At 31.7% G+C, this 17,959-nt stretch overlaps 1 protein-coding gene across 1 annotated transcript; it reads right to left on the bottom strand.

Moving 5' to 3' along the window:
• Positions 1-224: 224 nt before the first annotated feature.
• LOC114168564 (GTP-binding protein-like protein) lies at positions 225-9,771 on the bottom strand. Its single transcript, XM_028053439.2, has 11 exons — positions 9,436-9,771; positions 6,029-6,217; positions 5,849-5,902; positions 5,498-5,608; positions 5,189-5,251; positions 4,842-5,096; positions 2,464-2,610; positions 2,247-2,274; positions 1,774-1,844; positions 1,335-1,394; positions 225-600 (listed from the first exon to the last, which is right to left on the bottom strand). The coding sequence occupies exons 1-11, from the start codon at positions 9,646-9,648 to the stop codon at positions 532-534; spliced, it is 1,260 nt and encodes a 419-aa protein (XP_027909240.2). The 5' UTR covers positions 9,649-9,771; the 3' UTR covers positions 225-531.
• Between the last annotated feature and the right edge of the window lie 8,188 nt (positions 9,772-17,959).

Below are 17,959 nucleotides of genomic sequence, written 5' to 3'. Positions count from 1 at the left end.
ACCTTAAATCATATTTCTTTTAGCATTAGACTCTAACATTTGTGTTCCTCTTTCTTTTATCTTGCCTCCAGGGGACATTTTTCTTTATCATATTCCAGCACTTTCTTTTAGTAACTTTCTTCAACCTGTGAAATCTGCATAATTCACTAATACCCACTCTAGTATAACTTATGCTTTACTTAATAAAGCCGAATGCTATAATTTAAAACAAAACAAAAAAATGCTTGTAAAGGGAGAGAGACTTTTAACCCTTATTATTATATTATAAATATTCAAGAACATTTATTGTATCACGCTATGAAAAAATTAAATTTTTTTCAGTACAAGAAAACAATATCTCTTAAAATTATAACCAGAAATTGGCTGCCAAAAAACCTGACTTCTAGCCATCAATTTTGCCAAAATTTATCAATTGACACTATAAACAAACAATGGTTATCTATGATCACCAATTGGCTGAAAATCAAAATTCTGACCTTGGTCAAAAATACATCTCAACTTTTCCACTGTCTGGTACAGTAGTAAATTCTGCTAAACATTGAACCGAAACAACATGACATCTCCTTCTTGTACAACATAGTCTTTTCCTTCAGATCTCAACTGCAAACAACATAATAGAGGGAACTAATTTCATGAACTACTTGAGAAGCAATAGACAACCTCTCATTTCAGCTTATACAGATTATTTAAGAATACATGCTCTTCCTTCCTTAGCCTAATATCATTCCACCATTGACAAGTAAACTTAGATGTATTCACAATGTATAAAATAAATCTTAGAACAGTAGTTCCAACCTCATAGGTACAAAGATGTATTCATAATGTATGAAATTAATCTGCTACGTTTTACAGTTTCCCTATAATAATAATGGCCCTCACAATAGAATTCTAAGAAACATGTCTCTTAATAATTGAAATAACTAGTTAAGTCTTAAGGATACAAACTTTACAAAAAATTGTTGAGTCTTATAATATTTATAACATCAGTTGTTTTCTTTTAATTTCTTTTTACTCTATCATGACAATGGCGTATAGAAAGTGTTTAATTAAGAATAGGTGTTGGTTCAATCTTTTTGTCCATACTCAAACCACGACCAGGAAGTGTCCAAGATGTGTCTCAATTGAAAAATAAGTAAATTAGTTGTGACATGTTGAGCAGTGTCAGACTCAGACATGTGTTGAAGGTGCTTCCAACGAGTGCCATGTCAAAAACATGTTGCACTTCTTGACACTATTCAACAGAGGTGCTTATTGGTTTACAAATGATAAAATCATATATAGGAATATAAAATAAAACATGGTTTACAGGGAGTAAAATGATATAAGCAACTTACGACTCCTTTCTCTCGTGCTGCAGCAAGTGAACCAGCAGCAACAAAATCACCATAAGACACCTAATTTAAAACATCATCTTAAATCAAGATCAATGAATACATTAAGCAGACTTCAGCATGTTTGAAATAAACATAATAGTATAACTAATAAAACTATATAAAATTTTAGGGTCTCACTTGATTCAGTTGCCCAAATTGAGTCAGAACTAGCTTTCATTTTTGTCTATACTGGAGTGTTATGACATATTTTTCACATATTATAACATAAACTTTGGAGAAAAAAACCATCAATTCTTGTATCAAAGTTTCTCAGATATGGCCCCCACATTATCCGGAAAATAGAATAACAATCATCACCTGTTTCTTTCTGCATTTAATTTTTACAATATTTTCATATGCTAAAATATATTACAAAGAGTTCAAAGTTATAGATGCTTACTGTCTCTGCTCGAATGAAACCTTTCTCAAAGTCAGAGTGAATAACTCCAGCAGCTTGGGGTGCAGTCATTCCTGGTACAACAAGAGCCTTAATATTAGTGGAGTAATCCAACCTAAATACAATTCTTATAATATTATTATTTCAATTGGTTAATCGGTCAGTTACTTATTCCAAAGAAAAATGGACAATCAATCTTAAAAACAAATATTATTGGTTCAACTTGGTTAATCGATCAGTTAGTCATTCCATAGAAAAAATGGGCAATCAATCTTTTAAAAGAAAGGTGTAAGTATTCATTTATCACAGGCATTTATCAGCAGTTAAAGAGAAAAAAAAAACACTATTTAAAAGCCTGTTTAAATTATATATGACCAAATTACTTGAGCAGGGAGTTCAGAAAAAGGATAAAATAAAGTCAAATCAATGTTATAGTATTGTGCAATGTAAAAGTCTCATCCAGGGAAAAATCCAACCTGCAAGTATTGTCCACGCTTTTGTCTCCTGTGAACCCGGTAGAAAACAAAAATCAGTTTTGAACATGAAATAATTAATAATTATTATAGTAATTATTAATTACTAGAAGAATAAAGCACTTCAAATATTTGAATGATGTTACCTTGCCACGACATACATGTTTAACAGGATATTTTAAAAAGTATTCTCTCTAAAACATTTCCGGTTTTTCCTTACCTTTTCACCAGAAGTAAAGTAAGTTCTCAGACCCAAAAGGTCATAAGTTGCCCTGATTAAGTTTCCAAGACCACTTTCACTAACACCAAGAGATTGCAAATATTCTTGTCGTTCTTCAATTGGTAGCTCAGTAAGCTCTGCCTCAACCTGCAAGGATTCCCCATCCTTAATAGCTGTGGTGACTTGAACAAAAATATGAAAAATTGTTCTCTTAATATTCAGACATTATGATATACAGACAAGTAACAGTTTTAGAACAAGTTCATACCACACAACTTCCTGTGAACACTTTATGACTTCATAAAGCTTCATTCATGACAGGGTACAGTTGTGAACATTACATGGTATAAGAATCAAATGAAGAAATGAATCACCAGGGACCAAAATTGAAATTTTCTACTTTTCTAAGGACCAAATACATATTTAACCCTTTGTTTTTGCTACATCTAATGGTTGGCATATCACTTTCTTAACCATTTCAATGTCACATCATCCCTCAACAGTTAGTAATTAATTGAGAGTTGATTTGAACAGACAGGGACAAACAGTGGCCAGTTGAATGGAGCATGGGCTGCCCACACCAACAAAATTTTGGCAAAAGAGGCACGTGGAAGGGCAATTGGCAGCAATTTTCCAGAAACTGGTCAAAGAGAGGGTGGTGGTCCCAATGGTCAGAGATTGAGTGGTTGCATGAAGCAGATGGTAGTTTAAAGCAAGCATATTGATGAGGACAGCAAGGGGCCACAACAAAGGCGACCAAGGTTTACCAATTGGGTGCACTATGAAGGTGCTTTACTACACTTAGGGATGTCAACGGGGCGGGTAGGGTACGGGTAGTAGTTCTCCCGTACCCTACCCGCTGAATAAATATTCGCCCCATACCCGTACCCATATCCGTCGGATATCCGTTATCGGGTAGCCGTCTATTTTTTTCATATCCGCGGGTATCCACGGGTACCCGCGGATATTTACAAAAATATTTTAAAAAATAATTATTTAACCATAATTATTGTTTGGATCAACAAGTTCCCTTTCTCCGATTGATTCTTAAAAAACAAACAAATAAAAAATCACTACCAATTTATATTGTAGTTTATTTTTGAATAAAATATTAAAGAAATTACTAACTTCATCAATGTCCACCTCTTGCAACATTGTATAAAGTTTCATGTTGTCCAATTTTAATCTAGAAGAGTCTTAAAACATAAGGAGTTCATAAAAAATTTCTAACAATCACTTAATTAAGATATCTAAGTAAAAATGTTAATTTCATTACCTTCCATATTGGTCCATAACCAGTCTTAGAAACACATCAATGCCTCCACAGTATATGGAAGTAATTTACTCATTTGTGGGGTAAGAATTTGACCACCATTATTGAATGAAGACTCATAATGTTTTTACTAATATACATATATGTATATATATAATTTTTCTGAATTAAAGTTTTTACTAATATAATGAAGACTCATAATGTTTTGACTCATTTGTGGGGTAATAATTTTTCTGAATTAAAGTTTAGCGGGTACGGGTATCCACGGGTACGGACCCGCCCCGTTAACATGCGGGTATCAAAAATACCCATACCCACGGGTAGCGGGTATCCATTTTTAATATCCATTTCCTATCCGTTGCGGGTTTTATCCGCGTATACCCGCGGGTACGGATTTTTTTGACATCCCTAACTACACTGAAGGCAAGCTAATGTCACCAACATGAAGGCTGCTTAGGATCCGTGGAACAGGATCAAAAAACCAATACCAACTTGAAAGAAGTGAACTTGAATATTATTTCTCTGGTAATTTCTCTATAGGAAGATTACAAATAAATATATGGGCTGGCTAATTAATTCTAAGCTAGTAATTAAAAGAAAGAATGTGTTGTCCTAATTATAGAAAGGATTTATTCTTTAATTTTGAGTTGTTTCCTCATACTTAGGATCTTTATTATTATAGGAAAATCTAATTAGAATCAAATTTAGTAGAATATGATTTATAGGCATATCATATCATGTATTTATTGTCATTAGCTCGTATAAAATTGACTCTGTTTGTAGTCCATACACATTTTTCAGTATCTCCATCTTTTTTTTCTCTTTCAACATTAACAATGGCAAGTATGAGTTTAATGGTCACCACTTACAGTGGGTGTAGATGCCACTCCCCCCCTCCACCTCCACAGATACCATGTGAAACTAAAAGGGAAAGGAGAAACCATTGAAGAGGGGAAGTGTGACCTGCCAATACTTCTGACACTTTTATCAAAGCAAGAAAACTTGTTCAAGAAGCTTAAATAAATTGTACAAACATTTAAAAAAAAAAGAATAACATCACTATTGATCTAACAGTGTAATGAACTCAAAAAGCCTTCTAAAATACCTGTGCAGAAATTGTTACAATTCTGGACTGCAACTCAGATGCAACATTTGTAACATCCTTGACAAAATTATTGTCCGCAGGATCTGCAAGATCAGTTTCCGCAACATTTGCCACATATATAATAGGTTTCATGGTGAGTAAGCAGAGATGTTTTACAGCATCCCTTTCAAAATCTGTTAAGGTCACAGATCGTGCAGGCTTTCCATCCATAAGCGCCTGTTGAATCTCTTCCAATGCAGACTTTTCTGCCTCTTCCTAGAATCAAAATTTTCAAAACCAAGTTGAAGGATGTATTTGAACTAATAAACACAAGTTTATGACATGTGGTACCAGTTAAAGACTATAACCTTGAGTTTAGATTGTGAATCCTTTGCCTTGCCCTTCTTTAGCTTATCAATTCTTTTCTCAATCTGCATTGCTTAAAAAAGGAATATCTTAGCTTATCAGTGAAGTTTGTCATATAATTCCATAGCAAGTGTTTGTGCGTGCACAGATAGAGTTCAAAAACCCAGAAGCACGAGGAAGAAAAATAATATAATATCCCAAACAAATTAATAGATCATGACAAATATTATAATAAGCCAAATGTGCTACCAACACATTTAGAATGATAAATAAGCAGTAAAATGGTGTATAGTGATAGTTAGTAAGCTGACCTGGTCCAAATCTGAGAAAACGAGCTCCAAATTGATAACATCAATATCAGACTTGGGGTCAACCTTCCCATTCACATGAACAATATCGTTGTCTTCAAAACATCGTACAACCTGATTTGATTATTGAAAACCAATAGATCCACAGAAATTTGAAATCAGTAAAGGGAATAAAAACAACCCTGTATTTTGTACCACATACAAACGATTCCAAACTCCAATTTAAGATTCACACTATGAACATAGCTACTAAATTGGTTCATAAAAGAAGAGAACAACGGCAGAGAACAAAAAGATTAGATAGATGTAATCATCTAAGATCATGATAACAAAGAAATGACGATAGATACACACCTGAAGTATAGAATCCACCTCACGAATATGTGACAAAAACTTGTTACCCAACCCCTGCAACAGTTGAAAAGAGAATAGAGATCAATGCAATGCAAATGCAAACTTACTACCGCCTAAAAATAAGATAAAAAACAAGTGTTTGTTGAGACCAAAAACAGAGAGAAGAGAAATTAAAAAAACCTCGCCTTGACTTGCACCCTTGACAAGCCCAGCAATATCCACAAATTCTATTGATGCTGGAACAGATCGCTGAGATTTGCTGAGATCAGAGAGTACATGGAGACGAGAATCGGGAACAGCAACAATCCCTACATTTGGCTCAATTGTACAAAATGGAAAATTAGCAGCTTGGGCCTTTCCATTTTCCACCTAGACATACAAAACCGTTATATAATTAATATCTGATACATTATGATAAATTTGGGAACTAGGACTACGAACGAAACAACAATAAAACAATCAGCACAAACATTGAACAGAAATTAAACAAACTAGATAAAATAATCTTCACAATATTTTGCTAGTTAGTTGATTACAAAGAGGCATAAGTAGTTAATGCAAACTTAATTATAATATAAATTATATAATAGTGACATTTGCATTTTTGAAAAGTAGCCCTTCACAAGTTTATATTTGTCCATAGCTATTTCATAGATAAAACTTAAGACTGATTCAAGGGTTGACTATCCACTTACCAGGAATAACAAATCCAAGCCATTATTTCAAAACATGTAAATTTCAAAATCTCATAACATGTATTCTACTGTTTGGTATGATTAAATTATTTTTTGGAATACAAGTGACCCAACCACAAGAAAGCCTAATCTGAAGTATATAAGTAAGACTCATGAAACAGCACACTTAGATTTAACCTCAGTGTCGACTTTTCAAATTTCTATGGGATCTATTAATCAATTCCACAAAAACCCCTGATAGTGAACTGTACATTTTGTGTGCTCTTCTAAAGGATTCTTTGACATTTATAGATTACTTTGGTACTCTACAAATAAGTGGACAATTAGAAAGAAGTTTAAACAAATATACACATCTATTTCCCTTCGTAATAGCTACATTTAAGCACATCCTCACTATTTAATATTCATGAGCAGAGAATTCATGTCAAAATGTATACCAAGTATATAGAGTCTATTTTTCCATAGAAAGTATGAATCTCTAGCCATAAATCAAGCCAAGTGGCCATTTGTGATCCTTGTAGCCAACCTCATCGGGATAAGGCTTTTGTTTTTGTTGTTGTAAAGTACAAATTTCAAAATATCAAGGGAAGCTTGGAATTCTTACACATTGAGAACTTCTTATCCACTTTAGTCAAACATTCTTGCATTCTTACACAAAATAGTTCTTCTACTTTCACGGCTAAAACAGCAATGCAATATCAGATGCTTACTTTGTTCATTACTAAGAATAATAATCTTCATGTCCTCCCCCCTCCCCTGCTACCAAAAACTGATAATTGAAAACTTATTGAACTCAGTTCTATATATGTTTCTTAGAAAAGTTTGTAAGTTATGAACTATGTTTTAACAAATGATAAAATCAAAACTTGACCATTGAATGATCCCTGATAACCAAATTTAATGCTTCCCATCTTGTCTTTACCAGTGTAGTAAGTATCGTACGATTCACGATACGAAACGATTCAGGTCCCTAGCAATACGAATCGTGAGTTGTATCGTTTTTACTCCTGTATCGTACGATACAAGTCCGAATCGTGCGAATCATGATTCGATTCACGATATGAATTTACCCTAATTTTTCCTTTTACAGATTTACCCCAAATTGAAACCCTAATTGTTTCCCCTTTATTTTTTCACACATTGAATCTTATTAATGTTACTTATTAACGTTAATGTGCTCGAAAACACGTGCTTGAAATCATGTGCTGCTTCTCGCCTCTCATCATCACATCATCTCTTTTCACTACGGTAGTCACGCAGTGGTGCGGTGGTCGTCGCGCAATGGTGTAGTGTTGGTTCATGTCATCTCGTGCATGCCTCCTTTCATTTGTTCAGTGGGTTTTGAGCTCTGCATTTGTAGTACAGTGGTCACGTGATTGGAGAAGATGAGGATTAACTATGAATGATTAGAATAGAATGTTTTTTTGAGGTTGTTTAGGATACAAGGAGCAACAACACTTATTTTTTTGGATGACTATAATGCATAATTTGTTTAGTAGCATATAACTATAGTTAAAGAAATCTTAAGCAGCAACCACATCGTTTCTGAAGGCCGTGTTGCTGAAATATTGAAACTACGTGCTAGATACACATAGATACAACCACTCTATTTGACTATGAGATTGTTTTGTTATTAATTGTCTCTTTGCACGTTTATATATATTATATATTTAAGTATAAACTGCATTTTCTTAATGTTTATAAAATGTTTATGAATTGTACGATTCACGATACGATTCGATTCACGATTCAAAATTTAAACTCTCCAATACACGATACGATTCACGATTCAACTACCATGAGTCTTTACTAATATGGCAAAATCCCACTTCCAAAACATCAATATTTTATTTGAATAATGTTCTCTTTTTAACTATATCTCTTTTGGTTTTCATCTAGACAATGGAGGAGATATTTGTATAGATGTACAGACCAACAAGAAAGAAGCTGCCTTCAATTTATTTTGGGACTTAAGCAACTACAAGAATAATGTTTTCACTGAAGAAGAAGAATATATTACATAGGAACGAGAACTAGAATATATGAACAGAAATTTAACACACGCCAGATACATAATTGCATTTGGAATATACAACGGGTATCACTCTCTCTCCCTAAACACATTCATTCAAACCCAAGAAACAAATAAGCCCAAAATTGATAGTAAATTTGAATCAGGGCACATGTACGAGGTTCAAAAACGACGAATCAACAACAAGCTTTCCCTCTATAAATCACATCAAACAAGGACAGCTCACATCATTAGAGAAAACCATCCATCAAAAGAAAAAAAAAAAAAAAAACCTGCTACTCAAATAGAGCCATTCAAATTTCCAAAGATGTTCGCTGAAACAACTCAACTGGCATACCCAAAATACATACCCATCAAAGAGTCTATGACCAATGCCTAAACCGCCAAAATACCCACAAACTGCGGGAATGAAAAACAATGATAAGAAAGACCCTTCATTTTCCAACAGCAATTGAGTCTAGTGGAAGGAACTAGCCCCTTAGAATGTGATTAAAAAATGTTCAAATTTCCAAAACATGTGTCCTGCAGTACATAGGAATACCCCCATAAACTCAACTAAGCATACTCAAATAAATACCCATCAACGTTAAAAATTGTACTTAAGCCTAATCAAAGAACATTTACACCCCCCAAAAAAAAATACAAGGATGAAAAAACAAAGAGCATAAAGACCCTTCATTTGTCAACTACAATTTGGTCCAGCAGAAGGGGCTAGTCAGTGTGGCAAACCAAGGTTCAAAATCCAGCTTAAAAAAGTATCCACATTTAGTGCTCCACAATGCTTCAGGATCACAGGATACATATGAGGGGGGGAAATCATTTCAAGGAATACCCAGAGAGAGATAGAGAGAGTGGCTTACAACGGCATTGAAGAGAGTGGATTTGCCAACGTTGGGAAGGCCAACGATACCAGCCTTGAGGCTCATGCTTATCTTGGATGAAGAGAACCTTCGCTGAATGTCATAGAAGCGAGTGCGTGTGGTGGAAAGAGTGTGATTTGTGAAGAGGGTCGACTTCAATGGATGAACTAAACTGGGAACCAAGTGAAGATGGTTGCAAGCTGCTCTAGCCATTTACTTGCACGACGAACACACACACACACGCAGAGAAGATAGAACACAGTGAGTTTCTGTTATCTGTTCTTTTGCGGCATTTGTATTATAAAACTCCTTTGAACGTTTTTTTCCAATTGGGTGGTTCTATGCCCCCCGTTTCTGATTAGGTTTTTTCTGCCGAGTTCTAAAGCCTTGTTTAGGCTAAAGTTTTTTACTATTATTTATGTTGTATTCTTGAAATTTTGAAGAAATCTTGTTTTGATGTATATAATAAATTTTAAAGAAAAAACAATTTTGTACAAAATGTTTTTTCTTTAAATTTACTTTGTATACACTGAAATGATTTTCTAAAGATCATTTACCTCCTAAATTTAGAATTTAAGAACTATTCACTTGCACTAAAAAAAAGTAGAAAATTTTAAATTTAAAGTATTAAATTTGTTTTCTAATGTTGAAATATCAATATCATGTTGATATTAGTTTTGAAATTTATCTCCTATTACAAGACTAGGATGGCAACGGGCGAGGCAGAGACGGGTTTCGCTATCTTATACCTATCTTGGTAGAAAAAATTCATCATCATCCCCATACCCAAATCCAATGGGTATTAAACGTTTGTCTCATCCACATCCCCATCGGTACCAGGTATAATCTCGTACCCATACATGTATCCGTTTTCTTATACTTCAATATTCATTTTAATTAATTTTTTATAAAATAATAAAAAATTACGTAAAAGAAACATAATATTATCAAATATTCAATATTAAGAAGATGATTGTTTCTTCAATATCAAGTACTTTAAAATAAATTATAATTGTTTACATTTTAGATTAGAATACCAAATAATATTCTATGAGAACTAAAACATTTATTAAATTTGCAAACATTAATGAAACTTAGTTGATAAAATTTAAAAATTTAAAAAAAAATATAAAAGGAAAACAAATATTCAAATTAAAATATATTTTAAATGTTTGTTTACTTCAATTTTTTAAATTCTAATAAATCTTTTTTTATACACTAATAAAAGTTGTAATACACCACTTGATCAAAATGACGCAAAGAATAAGTAATAAACATAATAATAAAATTTTGACATATATCTTGTATCTTTTGAACTTCAATACATGTTGGATGGTGATAAAAAATATGTATGGCAATTACATTAAATTTTTATTGTAGTAAATAAAAGTTATTTATACAATTATAGTGAAAAAATTACAGTATGATTGATAATGAGTTAGAAATAGTATTCTACATGATGAAAATAAACAACAAATAAAAATATAAAAAAATTTAAAAAGTGTGTCTTAAAAACAATTTGAGAGACTATTGAAATAAATCGCACAAAGAAAAATAAATGTATAATTAAGGGTATGATAAGATGAAAAATACCTAGAGATTTAAGAAAATTTTTCAAATATGAACATATATACTCAATGGTTGAGAAATAACGAAAATTGTTTAGCGAAACAAAATAGTTCTTCAAATAAAACAAAAATAAATAATAACAAGTAAATAATATTTTTTTTATATTTCTAGTAAATAAAAGATTTATGCTATTAAACAATTAAATTGAGAGTATTAAACATTCTCATGTTAAATGAAAATATACAATAAATAAAAATATTAAAAAATAATAGAAATATTCAATGTGAGACATAATTTTTTTTTCAATTGACATACATCATTTTAACATAATTGCATAAAAGTTATGATAAGATGAAAAATATATTGGAGATGTGAATGAATTTCATGACAAACCAAATAATTGGAAGAAATAAAAAATAAAAAGTATATATATATGGTTACTTAATTAATTAATATTTTAATAATTTAAATAGGGAAGGAGATGTGGCGGGGACGAGTATTATGGCGGGGATATAAGCATCCTCATACCCATCCCCATACCCAATTGAAAAAGTCGGGATTCCCCACACCCAGTCAATACGGGGATTCCCCGTCAAAATGGGGACGGGTTCAGACAATACCCACGGAAACAGGTTTATTTGTCATCTATATACAAGATATAATAACAAATTTGAGTCTAGTAATATGATTAACTTAAAAAAAGAGTTAATATCTCAAATCTAAATTATTGCATTCAAACTCTTATTGATTTTGATGGAAATTAAGTTATTAGTGTTTATACAATATAAATTATTATCAAATCTTAAAATCTAAGGATGATAGTAGAAGATTGATTATGTTAAATCTTCATTAATTTTGAGATGGTTATCTTAAGAATATGATGTCCTTAGTTGTAACATCCACTAATCTACACTATTATATAAACTAGTAAATAAAAATTATATATATATATATATATGAAGAAAAAAAAAACAATTATTTACAAAATCATAATCTATAATACTTTATTTTGCAATACTTTTATTATATAACTCTTCCAATAAAGCCCTTGGTACCTCTCTGATAAGTGCCAAAATTCAGTAATGATTCATAACAAAATCTGGCACTTATGCTTTTAATTTGTGTTCATTTCATATTGATTCTCCCTAAATCTAAGTTTCAATCACATGCTTCTAAGTTTTGATTTAAAGAAATCATTTGATCCTATTTTGTGTGTTTTTCAGGAAAGATTAAAGAGAACTCAAGAAGAGTGAAGGAGAAAGCAAGAAATAGAGAAGAAAAGGAGGAAAATCTGCAACAGGTCGCTCAGAGCTAAGGTGCTTCGCTCAAGCTAGGACAGGCTCGTCCAAAGTTAAATTTTTCTCGCCTAAGCGAGACACTTGCTGCCTTTCTCACTCAAGCGAGATTGATCTCACTTAAGCGAGATTTCGTGAAGAAGCCATGAGCAGTTTTTCAATTCTCGCCCAAGCAAGAACATGGTCGCCCAAGCGAGACCTTTCTTCAACCTGAAGAATTCTATCTCGCCTAAGCGAGAATGAGTGGCCCAAGCGAGACCCTTCCTTCATGCTGAAGTACTCTATCTCGCCCAAGCGAGATTCAGTAGCCCAAGCGAGAGTTTGGGCTGTATATATACTTTGGAGGTTCAAAACTGCAGGGCAGCTAAAGATTTTGGAAGAGGAGTGCATCCGTGCTGCAGAGCTGCTACCAGGAGCATAACACAGATCATATTTCTTCTTCTTCTTCTTTAGTTCTTAGGATTTGATAGCTACCATGAGTGGCTAATATTCTCCCTTGGGATTGAATTTAATCTACTCAAACTTGGATGTAATCTAGTGATATTTATATATAGCACTTCTGTTTTTATTCAATATTGGTATTATTGTTCTGCTCTTAATGCTTACTTCTATCTGATCAATAGATGTTTTGATTTTAATTTTTAGATCTGCCTGGAAAGTATTTCTGAAAATCTGATTTGAACAATGATACTTGATATACTGTGATGCTAGGAATAGATCTCAATATATCAATTGCTTTTAACACTCGATCCTAATGCTGGATAGTTTGTTGAATATGTGAGGAATCAATATTCAGGGAACTAATCTTATGAATTTTATACGCGAGGAATCAGTATAAATGATTTTTGAGTGTGCATCAATATTGGTATTTTCAGATGTTATGTATTATATTCATCCAAATTACAGACAAGGGAGATAAATGAAATTCAATCCCAGTTTCTTTTATTGATCTTTTAACTAATTTTCTGTTTTACTGTATTTTATTTATGCAATTTAGTTTAATTGCCGATGATCCATCGAATTAAAATTTCTGTATATATATGCTGATTGAGATAATTATTAATTTTCACTGAATCTGTTCCTCGTGGGTTCAACACTCCTACTTTAAATCATTATACTACAGTTGACTTTTGGTACGCTTGCCAAGAGACCAACACTCTCCTCACAATTGTGCATCCAGGATGCATATATGTTAACATCTACTCCTATATAAAATGATGATCATAGTGGACACACAAGTAAACACACGGGTGAGCTAACATAAAACATCAAACATTATACTCACAATTTTAAATTAGTAATAATATATAACAACTAATCCAAACATACACATAGTGTCTTACAACACCATTCAAACCATCAGTTGTAGCACACAACCATACCTAGTACATATTGTCTCATACAACAACTAAAAACATGTTATCACGAAAAACAAATGCAACCACCAGTCATCATACAAAATACATTGTTAAGTGGTGTTTGACATCCTCAACCTAGTGCTCAATTGTACCAAGATAGCAGCACAGAAAATACAAGTAGAAAGGTCATTGGTCAAGAGCCGCCTAACCCACCTAATCTGGCACCCAACGATGCCCATATAGGGGTATGGTGCCCAACAACCAATAATCCCTGCCCCACTATTCTAAAACAGTGAACACATTATTTCAGTAGCATCCAATGAGACCAAATTTGCACCCAACAAAATCAAACTTGATAGCCCATTGTAATTGTGGCACTCAACAACTCACAAGTTGTGCCTAGTAGAAACGTGCAAAACAAAAACGAATGTATAGAATACAATTTATACAAAAAAGAAAACAAGTTAAACCACTCCTCTTTAAACATGTTCTATAAATGAGGTAATATGATCCTTAAACATTCATCAATAGTGCCAAAACCAATTTTATGCATCGTCATGAGATTAACACTCTAAATTGTACCATTTAATCCAAAACACTTCAAAATATTCATCATTTTCATCAATTCATATTGATACCAATTATCCAAATTATGATCAGATTAGAAAAACCTATAACACTACAACTAATTTCACATACAATAAAACACACTAATTCCAAGTTTGATTGTACCATAAAACTCCAAATAATTGAGACCAAAAAACAAAAATCAACTAACATTATTATAATAATTTTGGTTGGAGCACCTATGTACTCAAACCATATTTTCACAATTAATTAACTTCCTCGCAAACTATTAAATTCGCACATACTCCCCTTACCTCCAATCCAATCAAAATCACAAAAACTCTATATTCTCAACCAAACATGTTTTTGACATCCAACAATGATAGTACAGATAATAATAAAAAAAATAGACTCAATTAGTTGCCCTTACTCTTTTCCCATGATCACGAATTTTCTTTTTCCTTTCCTTGATTCAAGAAATCGCATCCTTATCACCCTTTGAATGTTTGTATTGCAACAAAGTAGCTTAGACTCTAAACCATATTTTCAAACAAACTCCAAAAAATTGATAAGAATTAAGGAAAACTCTCACCGATTTCACCAAAGTTTCTACTCCCCTTAAGAATACTACATTGCTCTTTAATCAATGGCCTTCGGGAATACTACCCACATAATCTCAACACATCTCTATATGCAATTATTTTCCCTTCGCCATTCTATATTGTTCTCCACAATATAGAATATATGAATAACTTTATCCTAAAAAAATGTACTCACTCAATAGTGCCTATTGTTGAGGTTCATCCTCTTAATGTCCCGTAATAGCCATTAATTCCCAATTGAATTCCAAAAAAACAAAATTAAATTAATTATTTATAACCTCTTACTAACAAACTTTAACTAATTGAACTAGAACATTTGATCATAAAAACCAACTTTACTTATATTAATAAGAACTTTATTGTATTTATTTAGTCTACTAATTAATAAATATATTTTTCTTGAGTCTTACATGTGATCTTCTTTCTACATTAGAAGTGTGAGCCATGCGAGTCAGTGTGTATATTACCAACTTCACATGAAACAAGAAAAGGAGGGATGTCATCTATGATAATGATGAAATAAAAAATCAGTGATAAAAATTAAAAAGGTAACATCCCATATTTCCTTTGAATTTTATTTATTAATGTTTTGGTCAACTTTGTTTACTTTTTTCAATTTTAAGCAAAATTGAAAGTCTCGTGTTATTTATCATTTTCTATTGTTAATTATGCTAAATATTGAAAATTGGGAAATCAAGAAAAGAAATTATGTATACTAGCGTAAACATAGACGTTGTCATACTTGTGTGTATACAATTTTTAAATATGCTTAATATTATATTAGTAGGTGTTGATGTTGTAATGTTATTAAATTAATTTACAAAATAAATTTATATTTATTAAAGATAAAGTAAAAGGAATGAAAAATTTAATAGGTAAAAAATTAGAGAATATAAATTGTTTTATAGAAAACATGTAAAAGTAATCATTAATTTTTAAAAATTTAACAAATAATTATAAAATGTGGATAAAATTGAAATTATGAAATGTGGATAAAAAAAAAGGGAATCCTCTTTATATATAGTTATAAATACATGCTCTACAATTTGAAGATAGAAAATAAATCACTTTGAATGAAGAAGGACAACCTATTTAGCCAAATGAAAAAAGTTGTTTCTAATTTAGTAGCTTTTGGGGAACAATGGGAAGAAGCTCATGTTTTTTTTTTAATTTTAAATTACACTAACAAGAAGTATTTGAACAAAAACCCATCATGAGTTATGTTAATGTACTAACTTATTCAAAGGTTTTCTTTTTGCACCCAACATTTTTCTTCTGCACCCCAAAATTTCACCATGATACCCATTATAACCCTAGATAATATATATATATATATATATATATATATATAAAAAATTAAATTAATTAGGTAATTAGTAATTATTGCTTACATTTTTTTTGTTGTCGTTGTTATATTTACTTCTACCAGCACCGCCAAGTCATTTTCATGAAATAGACTTCAACGGCATTTTTGTCTTATTGAGTGTTCTTCTTCTTCTTTCAATGATGTTTTTCTCCTTCAACGAATTTCATATTTAATCTTCATTTTTGTTAAAGAATAAAGGTATGTATTTACTTCGTTTTTCTTCATTTACATTGTTGTTTTCGGGTTTTTCAACAAGAATCGGCCAAATTATGTAACTATTTTTCATTTTTCATCCATGTACCAAATTTCAAAATCCAATTTGAAGAAATGGAAATCTGATTTAAAATACTAGAATTTGAAATTTAGTTTAAGAGTGTCCATAATTTTGAAATCTGGTTTAGAAGTGTCCCGAATTTCGAAATTTTGTTTTCTACTCTCCTAGATCTTGAAATTCGGTTATGTAATCTCCCAGTTTTCGAAATTCGGTTTGTAATCCCCCAAAATTTGAAATATGGTTAAAGACTCTCCCGAATTTCGATGTAGAAATGAAATTTTGGTTTAGGAGTGTCTTGGATTTCAATATTCGATTTAGGAGTGTTATGGATTTCAAAATCACGTTTTCTATTCTTCTAAATTTTAAAATTCGGTTATGTAAGCTCTTGGATTTCAAAATCTAGTTTTGTAATCTCCTGAATTCTGAAATACAGTTTAGGAGTCTCTTAGATTTTGTAATCCGTTTGTAGAAATGGAAATTTGGTTTACAGTAAATACCAGATTTCAAAATCTAGTTTAGGATTATCTTGAATTTCGAAATGTGGTTTTGTAATCTCCCAAATTTCGAAATTTAGTTAAAGAGTCTCCCAGATTTCAAAATCCATTTGTTTTTAATTTGATATGTTCTGATTTTGCTATTTTTTTAATTTTACTTATTTCTTGTGTTTTGTTTTATGGATTTGTTGTTAATCTTCATTTTAGTTATTATTATTCAACAAGTTAGGTATTGTATGCTCATGTCAATAGGTGGTTAGAGTGCTGATATATAAGATGAAATATTGTCCTTTATGTTTTATGAAATCACAACTAAATGAGAATTTCATCTCAAATTTCTCTTCTTTTGTAAATGAAATGTACGAGGGAGATTATATTGATAACTTCATAATTGATGAGATCTTTCCTACATGTGATGAGTTAATTCAATGTGTTATAGGGATTTCTTTTTATCATGGTTTTGTTGTTGTGATTATAAAATATGATAAAGCTAATGGTCATCCTAGGGAAAAGACATATGTATTGTTAGAATGTGGAAAAGGTGGAAAGTACATAAAATACAAATCTAATGCTCAACCTAATATATCTGACATAAGAAAATGTGATTGTTCTTTTAAATTGAGAGGCAAACTAATTGGTAATGGAGAGTGGTGAATCTCGAAAGTAATGTGTGGATATCATAATCATGATTTGTAAAGACTTTAGTTGGTCACCTTATGCTGATATGTTAAAACCTAATGAACATTCATTGCTTGTTGATATGACTAAGAGTTAAGTGAAGCCTATAAACGTTCTCCTTACTCTCAAATAAAATAATGAGTATAATGTGACAACAATCAAACAATTATATAATGGAAGATACACTTGATCATTAAGAGGTTTCAAAACTGAATTACAACAACTAATGATATTGTTAGAACGTGATAAATACTTCCATTAGAGTAGATGTGTAGACGAATTTGCGGTGCTAAGTGACCTCTTTTGTACACATCATGATGC

This window comes from Vigna unguiculata, chromosome 11 (assembly GCF_037176805.1).
Source record: "Vigna unguiculata cultivar grain cowpea cultivar isolate G323 ecotype 2 chromosome 11, ASM3717680v1, whole genome shotgun sequence".
NCBI classification, from domain to species: Eukaryota; Viridiplantae; Streptophyta; class Magnoliopsida; order Fabales; family Fabaceae; genus Vigna; species Vigna unguiculata.
This window is presented reverse-complemented; position numbering and strand designations above follow the sequence as displayed.

Excerpts from the sequence above, each read along its gene's own strand:
- LOC114168564 (XM_028053439.2), bottom strand. The coding sequence starts at position 9,648 with ATGGCTAGAGCAGCTTGCAACCATCTTCACTTGGTTCCCAGTTTAGTT. Across the intron at positions 5,903-6,028 it reads AGGGTGCAAGTCAAGGCGAG|GGGTTGGGTAACAAGTTTTT; the intron begins GTTTTTTTAATT and ends CAACTGTTGCAG. Across the intron at positions 5,609-5,848 it reads AGGTGGATTCTATACTTCAG|GTTGTACGATGTTTTGAAGA; the intron begins GTGTGTATCTAT and ends TAATCAAATCAG.